This window comes from Malaclemys terrapin, chromosome 7 (assembly GCF_027887155.1).
Source record: "Malaclemys terrapin pileata isolate rMalTer1 chromosome 7, rMalTer1.hap1, whole genome shotgun sequence".
Taxonomy (NCBI): domain Eukaryota; kingdom Metazoa; phylum Chordata; order Testudines; family Emydidae; genus Malaclemys; species Malaclemys terrapin.
In genome coordinates, this window is record NC_071511.1 from 79,941,943 (window position 1) to 79,954,408 (window position 12,466).

The window sequence follows — 12,466 nt, forward strand, 5'->3', positions numbered from 1 at the left end:
TTGAGGTCAAGATGTTTACTATTGTTAGTGCTAGCCTAGGTGGATGCACTCAGACTATACATTCTGTTCTGTCTAATAAGAGGTAGTTAAACATAAATTAGTTCTTTGATTTTACAGAAGCCATGAGCCACATTCTTTATAATCCTAAAACTACATATTATAGTCCAGTTTAAAGAAAATTAGAATACAGAATCCTTTTATTGCAGATGTGTTTTTATCTTTGATGTACAGTTCTAGTTACAAACAATCCACATTTTAGCAGCAAACAATTAAGATCCTTCTCTAACATTTCACAATACATTAATTTTCAAATCTGTATTTTTCTATTAAAGCAGTTTACATTAGATTATAAATCAACTGAACACTAAAGCAGTAATTTCAAATATGTTCAATCAAAATAAAATACCTATTCAGTATTAAAACAATTAGTATAGATGAAATTAAATCACAATACAAGTAAAAATGTAAACATGTTAAGCTAACATCTAAGATACAATTGCAAAAATTAGCTCCACCTACATACAAAAACCACATAAAATAGTTAGGACATTCTGTACAGTACAAGAGATTACTACCGTATTAATCTTCTCATAGCCAGTGGTTCAAGCATCACAATAAAGAAACACTTTTACTAAATTTCTACAAAATGAAAGGTTGTGCATTCATTGACATCTAAATTGTAGATCACAGTATATAGGGCTTGTGGACTATTTCCAGCACCCGTCCTCAAGGTCTCAACCACACACTTTTTAAAAATTGCATTAACATAAAACTGTACCAGGTTGTTCTTTAACTCTAACTGATTAATTTTTAAGGCCTGGTCTACACCTTGCTATGTCACACAGGGCTATGAAAAATCTTAAGCCCTGAGCACCGTAATTAGGTTGAGCTAATCCCCTGGTGTAGACATGGCTAGGTGGATGGATGAATTCTTCTGTTGACCTAGGGTACTGCCTCTCGGAGAGGTGGATTACCTACAATGATGGAAAACCCCCTTCTGTTGATGTAGGAAATGTCTACTCTATCGTGCTGCAGCTGTGTCATAGCGTAGACATAGCCTAAGCATGAAGCTAAAGGTCCTGAAAAAAAATACTTAGTGCTGAGAATACAAATATGATTAAGTGACAAATGAGATGCATAAAACTCACCCATTTCTCTTTTCATTGTGCTACATTCAAAATGTTTTGGCAATACGTTAAAACACAAAGGTTCAAGTGTTTTCAAATGAGTTGTAACAGGCGCCCTGATAGATGGCACCCCTGCTCGACTGCCCAAAAATACAGGATAATGAATTTCAATGACTGCGGATAAGCTGCATGTCTGGTGCTGTCTAGTAAACCTAGTCACAGAAATAAATGTGTGAATTTGTATTAGCTAAAAAATTTCCTCTTTTGTGGACCTTTATTTATTTTATGTTGCTTTACTGTTCAGTTATGGATGTTAATCAAATAAGACTTGGGTTTTTTTAATGCTTTCTACACTGCTTATCTTTAGTTCAAGTCATGAAATAAAAGCAAATATCATTACAATGTATTATGAGTCTCATAACTGACAAGATTAATGAACTGGCGTAGTCTTCTGAGTACCAGGAAGTGCCAATTAAGAGAATTCCATTATATTCATTCATGTATCAGACAACTTAAGTAATACTATCCCTCTGCTACATGCTTTACTCCTCAACAAACAACTTGGAAGATAGAGATAAACAAGAAAGCAGATTACAATTTTTCCAACCCAGAATACTACTGTTATAAAAGCTTCAGCATGGATTTTGTACCATATATTCACATATTGGGAAATAAACTGACGAAAAATCTTAAAAAGTACCTTACCAAACTTCAGTAAAATGCTGAAATTAAAAATACAATATAAGTGCATTTTTAAAGGACCATTGGAGCGTTTGAGGTATTGAACAACATATTAAAACCAAAAAGCAATAAAAGTAAACAAACATTCATGTTACAATTCTAACCAATCAAGACATTTAAAAGTGAAACTCAGAAAAAGCAAGGGGGGAAGAAAGAGGAAGGTCAGATTTCTAGCAAGTGTATGTATGATAAAGAGAAATTTGCAGCTTTTTCGGTATTGGTAACCAAGTATGTAACCATGCATAATGTAGAACAGGGGTCAGCAACCTTTCAGAAGTGGTGTGCCGAGTCTTCATTTAGTCACTCTAATTTAAGGTTTCGCGTGCCAGTAATACCTTCTAAAAATGTTAAAATGTCTCTTTCTATAAGTCTATAATATATAACTAAACTATTGTTGTATGTAAAGTAAATAAGGTTTTTAAAATGTTTAAGAAGCTTCATTTAAAATTAAATTAAAATGCAGAGCCCCCCGGACCAGTGGCCAGGACCTGGGCAGTGAGAGTGCCACTGAAAATTAGTTCACGTGCCACCTTTGGCACACGTGCCAGAGGTTGCCTACCCCTGATGTAGAAGAACAAATAAACATTTCCTCTCCATATCTAGATTTTTAACTATAGTAATGTTGCAAAAACTTTGTTTCAGGTGTATTACTGAAATGTTTGTTCTCTTTTATGGACAAAACTTAATAAGTAAGCCCCCGAAAACATTGTTTAAAGTTATTTTCCATCCCCTCCCCGCTGTTCTCCTGCACCAAAAAATTTTGTTTACAACTTTATTCCCTGGAAATAGCTTTATTTCTAAGGTCAAAGTGTGCCATCAAAATGAAGAAAAAAAAGCACCTGGAATGAAGCTACTGGATTTGGGACATTGGGCACACATGCCAGGACTTGACTCCTTAAAGAGACTATAAATTCCTCATATGGGGAAGAGGGAGAAACAACTTTGGGCATGCTTGGAGCACAGTCAAAGACCTGAAAACTTATGAGGAAAATGTGACTAAAGCCAACTGATGGTGAAATAAATACCTATGCATTTTTTTAAGAATCTCTCCATCTGTCTTCCTTTTTCCACCCCACTTCTATGATAAGCAGGTCATTCTGACCCACCATTGAGTCCTTGATAACAAGGAGATTCTGCCTCTCTAAGAATGAGGAAAAATCTTTGTTTGGTAAAAATAGTCTGAATAGGAGTAATGAGATTGCATAGTTATTACTGAAACCTGATGGGAGGATTCACAGATTGGAAAGTTAGGGCAGGTCTATGATACAGAGTGAAGTTGACTTAAGTTACGCAACTCCAGCTACATGAATAACGTAGCTGGAGTCGACGTAGCTTAGGTTGACTTATTGCGCTCTCTACACTAGACCTGCGAAATCGACCCCCGGTGGATCAATTGCCACAGCGTCAATCCACGGTAAGTGTAGACATACCCTTAGTCACTGGCTAAATCTATATTGGAAAGATGATGAGGGTTGGTGCTATACACCAAAGACAACATTCCCTGTTTTAGAATTGACAACATGGAAGCAGAGGCTCTTGAATGTTTATGCATCAATGTTTTCATTCATAAAGCACAAGATTAAATAATCATGAGGGAAGCTACAGGCCAAATCAGACTAGAAAACAGGATGTAAGCATTTACAACCTGAAGAGAAAAAAAATGACCTTACCATGGGGGATTACAGCCTGGGGGAATAAATCCTGGAGGACTCATCCTGCCAGTACTAAAGTGACCTTGGAGTTTACCAATTAGATGCAAATTTCTTTTAAAAAAATATTGGACCTTATTCTGACAGATAAAGATGAATTGATCACTGAAATAAAAAGCAGTGTTTGCCTAAGTGCAAATGAACAAAATTGATTAAGAAGAATGTCAAAAGTAATGTGAAAAAAAGTACTAGATAGTTTACAAACACTTTACTAGATGCCCAAATTGCTACAATTCCTGTCTCTCTCTCTCTCTCTCACACACACACACACACACACAGTTTACTTAATTAAAAAAACTGATTAAAGGGGGATGTGAAAGCAGCAATAAAAAAGTCAATATATAATAGAAAGGAAATAGAAGTTGATGGCTATAAATAGAAGTTAAATTGCAGGCAATTTACAAGACAAGCTAAAAGTATGAATAAAAAAAAAAATCTAGGGCAATAGACTTAAGGGCAATGAAAATAATAAAAAAAAAAAAAATTCTGACAGTACGAGCCAGAAAAAAATCTCGTAGATCTCTGACTGAGCTGGCAGAGTTGTTCAAAAACTTCTTAATTTATAAATTGAGCACATCTGATATGGAGACACTGAAACAAACCTTGGAATTACTTTTTAGAGCATGACCATGCTTTAAGGGTAGCACAGAAATTTCAGATATTGCATGTAGTGTGGAGAAGGACAAAGGTTTAAACATCTTGGAGATGTTCCCTTCTACCACCCACCCACCCACAGTACCCTTTATACTTCACTAGAGAAATTCTTTAGATCTTGACAGTGACAAGCTGGGCTGAGATTGCAATACAAAGTATGGGCTTAGAATTATATATATTAAAAATAGTTGTAATGGCCCAGTTCTTATCAAAGACTCAGGTCACTGTCAAATACTAGTAAACTTTATATGTTGGTCACTTTCATAAACTAAATGTTACACTTGTGACTGCAACCATGATCTAGGGTCTAGTATTTCTTTGATGGATTTCTGTCTAGGAGCTGGCACTGGTTTGGTTTCAGACTCTGTCTCAATAACTGAAGAGAGGGGATTTTCACTGTCAATTGAGCTGCTTTTCCTGCAAGGAACCAGTTTGCGAGGAGCAGCAATGGGCCTCTGCAACTGATGCATCATGGAAGATAACTTGGCATCAAAAGAAGAAGAGGTCCTACGTGCAATGGCAGGCTTCTTCCACAAGTTTTCCTTGTCCAACTGATCTGTGTTCATCTGAGTTTTTGAGCTGTATGGTAGCTTATCAGACGGTGGAAGTGGAGCTCTTCTTTTCTTTCCTTTGCCATCATTAGGACTTACTATCTCACTATTTGCATCTGGAAACACAATATTTTTCTGGACAAGCATCTGGTGAGAACCATCAAATAATGGGGCCCATACAGAAGGTACAGACTCCTTCTGCTGGCCAATCAGGAACTCTCCATCAGTCTCCTCAATTTTCCTTTGCATGATATCTGTTAAACCTTCATGTTTCACTGGAGAATCAATACCTACAATTTTAGAAGAAATTAGATGAACTCTGATTAAAATGGTTCCTAAATATTTTACTCACCCTGAGTGTGGTTATTAATTGATTGAATACAAAACTGCAAAGTATGTGCCCCAAATCTTAGACTAGCATTAAGACCTACAACAGTCTAGAAATGGAAAAGATCATATTTACAGAAAAAGGTCTAGAAGCTTTTCATGGTTTCTAGGACTCATGCGCTTAGTAGCTGGGGTCACAGTTTAATTTTTATTTATTCTTGTGGAAAAATAAAAAATGCAATGCATTACTAGAAATAGATCTAGCTATAATAATGTTGTTGTACACTACTTGAAACATTTCATTTCAGCAAAGGTGTACAGAATCTATGCACAAAGATCAATGCAAAAAACCCTAAATCTCACATATTTAAGTGTGCAAAAGTCAAAACTATTAAATATTCTTGTCCTCCCCCCCCCCCCCCTTTACCTCCAAAGGACACTTTTACACTCAAGGTTTTTTCTTCAGTAAATTCTTGAAGATAGCTCAGTCCAATTCCTCCTCCCCCCATAATGTAATTTACAGTGCATCAGCCAGAATATATGCATAGTTTGTTGATTTCCCTGTTTGTAGATCAGTATCACTTGTGCTACCTCTGTCTCTAAAACATCAATAAGAGCATAAAGATATCACAGTGTGACACTGCACTCCATATTCTTCATAGTGATATTATTATGATATGATTATGGCATAATTATGATGCATTTTGTACAAGACGGGACATGTAAGGTGTCATTGGAAAAGTTATGATTTGCTGAATAGGATTATCCTATTTGTATGCATGTATCTTTTTTTATCTGAAGTTATGAATATTGATTATGTATCTGTATGTCACATGTAGTCCCACCTGGGTGACACTCAATAGGCAAGATGCTTCCATCTAAATACCTGGTTGTGAAGAGCCCATTCAGGGTAATGGGCAATTAGGAAGAACAATAGCCCTTAGGAGAAACTTATCCCTCACCCAGTGAGCCTTCCTGTGAACGTTTCGGCCAATATGTAAGTAATGGCTGCTATGACTCTGCAAGGGCATGTGACCAGCTCACAAGACTCTGGACTCCATTTTGGGGGCCTGTATTTTTCCCACAAACTGGGCTGGGAAATCTTTTTGAACCAAAGGGTTCCAGCCATATGCTAAAGCTATGTAAGTCAGGGAGCGACATCATCTGTTGTTCTTCACTCCCCCACAACTCAACATCTGAGAGAAGCTCCTAAAGAAAAGGACTTGGAATGGGGCCGGAGATCCCAAGCTGTAAAGCAAATGCAGCTTGTTCCTTAAGAATCTGCAAGCCTGCTTATATCATCAGCCAGTCAGCCAGGGTGAGAATTTGCTAATTCATATCCTATCTTTCTAATATCTTAGGCTTAGTTTGCAGTTTTGTTTATTTATTAGGTAATCTGCTTTGATCTGTTTGCTATCACTTATAATCACATAAAATCTATCTTTTTGTAGTTAATAAACGCGCTTCTATTTTAATCTAAACCAGTGTGCTTTTTGTGTGAAGTGTCTGGGGAAAAATCTCAGCTTGGTTACCACCAGTGTGCATATTCCTCTCCACATTGAGGGAGGGGCAGACATATTAATGAGTTTACACTGTACAGATCCCTGTGCAGTGCAAGGCGATATAATTTTGGGTTTATACTCCCGGGGTGGGGGAGGGGAGCACGGTGTGTGCCTGGGGAGGTGGCTGGAGTCTGCTGTTTGTACTTGGGTGGCTTAGGTAAAGCACTCTCAGGTAGCTCAGTTTGGGTGTGTAACACCACCTGCTGTTGTGTTAGGTGATAACAGGGCCTGGGTGAGGCTGGCTGTGTCCCCAATCCGGGAAGCAATGTGGGCAGAGCCAGTACAACTGAACGGTCAGAGGGGTGCAAAGGTTTCTCACGGCTCCCAGACTGCACCCCAGGGTGACAACCCATCACACACAGATCCTACATAAATAACTTTAACAAATTCTTAGCATCTAGATTATGGATTTGTATTTATTTATGAATGCCATAATTGGTCAGGAAACACTTAAAATTCCTCAGTGATGTCTCTAAATATCTGCAGCACCATGCTACAAAACTTAATATATACCCTCATATGTCTTATGTGATTTAGTGTTTTTCTGCTCTGCATTCATAGTTCAAATATGACTCTTTAGACTGTTAAATTAATGCACGGATGCATTATTACTCAATGACCCACATGTCAATTTGAGCATTTTTGCAATTCAGACAGGAGATCAAGCAGCAGGCAATCAGACATTTAAACTTATCCCTATAAAATGTTTTTCAGCCAATACCACATCAGATCCATTAAAATAGAGTGACCTACTTCTAGTCTATAAAAAACTATTTATATAACATATTTTATTAAAATAATCCCTCTGCATTGTATTTCACTATGCAAAAATTGATGTCTGAACATTGGTACAGGTCAAATACATTTTAGAGAGATTTTTTACAAGTCTATTTTTCAAGGTTGTTGCCAGCAACCATACAATAAGTTCTAAGTAGATCTTACACAACTTGGAAAAAACAGGTAATTGAATGCAACTAGTTAAAGGCATGATTGGTCTATAGTCTGGACAATTTAAAACCATTACATTTTAATCCTCTGGATTTTGAACTATTTCTATGGTGAGTGTTTATTTCTAGCGACAGCTTTTTTGTCTAAATGTTTTCAGGGCTCCTTAATTACAGCTCATATTGAATTTTTTTGTTCAAGGTATGAAAATGTGTTCAATATTTTTGTCCTCTTATTAAGAAAAATATTTAATATGAACTCCTTGGTGTGCAATTATGGTGCTCCATTATATTATCTGAATTGCCTTTGAAAAATTCAGCATTTTAACACCAACAGCAGAAGCTATTTGAATAGAGACAACATTGTTTCTGTTACCCTGCAGCTTGAAAAGACAAATCCCACTTACTCATATCATGGTAGACTGAGGTTGCCTCTTTTGTCAAGAACAAAGGTGGTTTCCGTGGTGACGTAATCTCAATTTTCATAAATTCTTCACAACAATGTTTCCACTGGCCTGAGAGGGAAGAGAACAATGATTAGAACTTAAACACTCCACCTTTTAAAGAGTTTGAAGTCATTAAGTTGCATTTGTGAACTACCTATAACAGGCAAATCTGGACAGTATCTATATTTAATGTTGCAACAGTCCTCACTAGATACTGTATTTTCAACTGAAATTTCATCCTAACCCTTAACACAAAGATTATAAACAGATATTAAGCTAAGAGCTCCAATTTAATCAACCCAGCAGTACTATCAGACAGCAAGGCTAAAACCCCATAATTCACACAAAAATCCTCAAAAACAAGCCTACAAGTGTTTACATGTCTTCAAATATAAGATAAAAGGGAAGAGTTTAAAGCAAGGAAGCTTCATGCAAGTTATTCATCTGAAAGTATAAGAATCCAGTATACAGCAAACCTACTGTTATACCATGGTTATTCTTGGTAGTTTTGACTTTAATAATTTTCTTGGCTATCAGAGCACGAAAAGCCTCTTAGCAGTTAACCAAAGCCAAGGAAACCTCTGTTTCTATTAATAGATTTTGACCTTAAGGAAAATAGGCCCTGCAAGTAAAATTGCTTTTTACAAACTAATCTGTCACTCCCATTTCTTTTCTGACCACGTTAGTTTTAAGAGAATTTTAGAACCACCAAGGAACAACAGGCATTTGAATGCCAAGTGACCTAGTTTTTCCCATACTACAAGAAATTGTCTCAGAAAATCCACTGGTATTCTAATGTTATCTATAATGGGGGGGGCAAGGGAGAAATAGTCCTTTCACCCCTCCCATCTAACATAAGGAGGATATTCTAGTTTTTACATTGTGTTTTTTCTAATTGATAGAATATCTTATTGTAATCAAGACAGAGATATAAAAGAAGAAATACAAACTACAGAACAATACCCAGTTTCTAAAACCCCAGTTCTTTGATTTTATTGATGTGGTTCCCAATTCAATACTGATACTCTGTATCTACCTGGCTCAGTTTCCCCATGATCTGATGAAGAATATGATTTTCAGACTCCAGCTAATTTTTTTTATTTAGTCCATCAAATGGTATCTATTCTTTATATACTTAGGCATTTAACTTGCTATATTTAAAGGTATAGCAGTGGGAAGACTATGGGCAGTTTTATACTAGAAGCACTACAGCATCAGTGCAGCTGCGCCACTGTAGCACGTCTGGTGAAGACGCTCTATGCTGATGGGAGAACGCTCTTCCATCGGCATAATTACTCCACCTCCACGAGAGGCGGAAACTACATCAGCAGGAGATCGTCTCCCACCAACATAGCACCTGTGTGGAGCGCTTAGGTCGCTGTAACTTGCGTCGCTCAGGGGAGGTGTCTTGACTTATGCGTAGACCTACCTTAAGATTAACCAATCCCTCTGCACTCTTCATCTTGTTAATATTTGGAGTTAAGTTTAAACAAGCAACACAATATATTACTTAAAGAGACTAAAAAGGCAAGTGAGATTTCACTGTCCTACACCTAGAGAGCATATATTTTATCTAGAGTAAGAACAGTGAAGTCACACTGTTTAGCCAATGTCAGTAAGTGATCTTCCTCTAGAAATCTAAAAGTGAACACACTGAAACATTTCACCACTGGAAAAACAAGACTAGGGAACAAGGCGGCAATTATCTCATTTGTCTCTTGAGCAGTAAAGCCCCACCTACTTTTTTATTAGCCCTAAGCAAACAGTCATGTGCCAGGTGGGAGTGGGAAATGCCAGGTATAAAACCTTATGGTCAGGAGGGGGTATCAAAACGGAGGAGGTACCACTGGAGTCAAATCATCCCTGACTGCTTAGTTCTATAAGACTGACAACTCCTTCACCCAGAGTGCTATCTGAGCAAAAGCTGAATCATGGGTGCCATAATCCTACATAGTTGGGCCTAAGTCATTATGTACCTTTTCTCTTTGCAATAGTTAATCCAATTTTGATCCAAAACAAGTTTTCAATAAATTTCAAAGGTCAACCATCAGCTCAGCATCCTCAGGTTCCCTCTAATGCTTCATACCCAAAGGTTTCTATTTTTCTCAAATGATGTCAGGATTCTATAAAATAAGTAACTATATTTTACTACTACAGATGAGGGAAGAATGGTGAGACTCCAGCAGGCCTTTGAAAGATAACCTAGTTAAATTGCTAAACAGACCAATCTCTTCTAAAACATACACACAGAAAACACAAGAAGTCTACGTCTATTTTGATTTCCTGAGAAAATTCAGACTGTATGTTTCTGGGCTTATTGGCATTTATAGGATGATTTAAAAATCATAGAGCCCTGAGGAATTGACTATGGTTCAGTAAAATACCTCTATTTTTCAGTGGCAGAGAACACACTACCTACTGTGTTCATGGAGAACATTTTTGTTCTCATTACAGGTGACAGATTATTATGTAATTTCAGTTCACATTGTTCAACATTTCTTTTGATGTTACATAGCTACACCACTAAAAGGACATGCTGCCAAAACTGCATACTTACTAAGATCGTAGAAATGCTGCCAGAAAGCTTCCATCCACTTATGAAGTTCTTCCCTGCTGTCAGCTGCAAAAAGTTGAGTCACAGCCTCTCCATCCACAGGGTTGATAACAGTAAAGTTATTAATTCTTTTCTCGGTGCCCTTATCCACAGCACGGATTCTGGTTTCCTATGAGTCACAATATTGAGACTCTGGTAATCAGTTATTGCTCCACCCAATCATAAATCTTCAGTTCATCACAGGCAGATACAAATTAGGGTATTTATCCAGTGTAGGTTTAGTTTGTTTGGTGGTGGGGTTTTTTTTTTTTTGGTTTTGTTTTTTTTTGGGGGTGGAGGGAGGACTTATGAAAAGGTAAACAGAATAACTGACAATACAAATTAATTTCTTACATAATTATTAAAAGAAAAGGTAACCAATATAAAAGATAAGACAATAAAGCTGAGTTGATGCAGTATATGTTAAGAGATACACCACGGAAACATATTATAAGTTATTTGTTCCTTAAACAGTTCATCCTGCTGTGGCTCACCCTTCCTCAGTACAGTTCAGTTGATAACTTAATAGAGACAGTAAGTTATTGTGTTTCTCAATTATTATTCTGGTCATATTTCTATAGATGGTATTTAGTTTTCGGACAACAGCAATGGAAGATGTTTCTTTTGGCTGCAGTTGTGCATTCTCAACTGGAACTATTTTAGTTTAGTTTCAGAAAATCAAGGCATTTGTCAAATACCATAGTTATAGGAATTTGGAAAAGGAAACTATCCAGTCCAAGTTGAAAGGGACATTTATAGAAAGTTACCCACACAGATCTAATGGAACAAATTTCCAATATTCAAAAATTCAAACTTCTGAGTACTATAAGTCTTACATTTTACCCTCATGCCAAAAATCCATCTGCTCCTTTAAATTAAATATTTGAGTATGTAACAGCCGTATTTAGTGAGTTCTGGCTAGATCCAATTAAAATATTATTGTCCCATAGCATAAACTAAAACAAGGTTCTAGCCAACAGTATGGAAAGAACTTTGCTGTTTTAATAGTGTTCTTGAACTATGCTGCAGCACTACTCAGCCCAAGGTTTTGCACTGTTCAGGGACATGGTTAAAACAGTTTCAAAATATATACTGGACCTAATGGTATTTTAATCATATGTGGGTTCCCTGATATGATGTTACTACAGTGCAAAATAGCACTTGTTGCAATCTGATTAAAAATAGAGGTTAGGTCATCATAAGTATTTTTTCTAATGTAAGATACCAAAATATTTTAAGAGACTAAAAAACTTGTAAGGTACAGAGTAAAATATTCTAACACACACTTTGACAATAATGATGCTTTGCAGTACCCACACTCATTGCATGAAATAAAATATAGCCATTAACCATACTTCATTTACAAGCAAAAATCTAGATTACACTGAAATGAGACATTACTTTCTCCTTTAAACTTCTTTCACTTCAAACTGATTGAACTCCCCTCCCTGCAACCCATTTCAAACTAATGCTAAACACCAGTTACAGATTTCAAATGTAGAACTATAGAAATTAAGTTATATATTTTGTCCTATAGGAATAATCCTAGTGCTGATAGTCTGAAAAACAAAGATTGTTCTGTAGAACATTCCCCAGATTTTTAAATGCATTACTGAGGTAACCATTTGAAATACTAACACAGCTGTTTGCAGCATATCTGATGGATTTGCTCATTTAAATTCTTCTGTCTAAAAATAGGAGATGAAGTAATTCATCCATAAGTGCTGAACATCCCATTAACTCAGGTAACCATAGATACTGGCAAAAAATTAAATAAAACAGATTAACATTTGACAGGCAAAAACTTCAAGC

General features: G+C 36.5%; 1 protein-coding gene across 3 annotated transcripts in view; it reads right to left on the reverse strand.

Annotated features, from left to right (window-relative positions):
* Positions 1 to 201: 201 nt before the first annotated feature.
* RTKN2 (rhotekin 2) overlaps positions 202 to 12,466 on the reverse strand; it is a 100,578-nt gene continuing 88,313 nt past the window's right edge. For 2 of the 3 annotated variants that reach the window (XM_054033340.1, XM_054033339.1), the window contains exons 10-12: positions 10,619 to 10,784; positions 8,023 to 8,130; positions 202 to 5,072 (exon numbers count right to left, since the gene is read on the reverse strand). In XM_054033340.1, coding sequence (XP_053889315.1) covers positions 4,507 to 5,072; positions 8,023 to 8,130; positions 10,619 to 10,784 — 840 coding nt within the window. In that variant the 3' untranslated portion in view covers positions 202 to 4,506. The remainder of the gene's footprint in view (positions 5,073 to 8,022; positions 8,131 to 10,618; positions 10,785 to 12,466) is intronic. The other variant, XM_054033341.1, reaches the window with a different exon arrangement.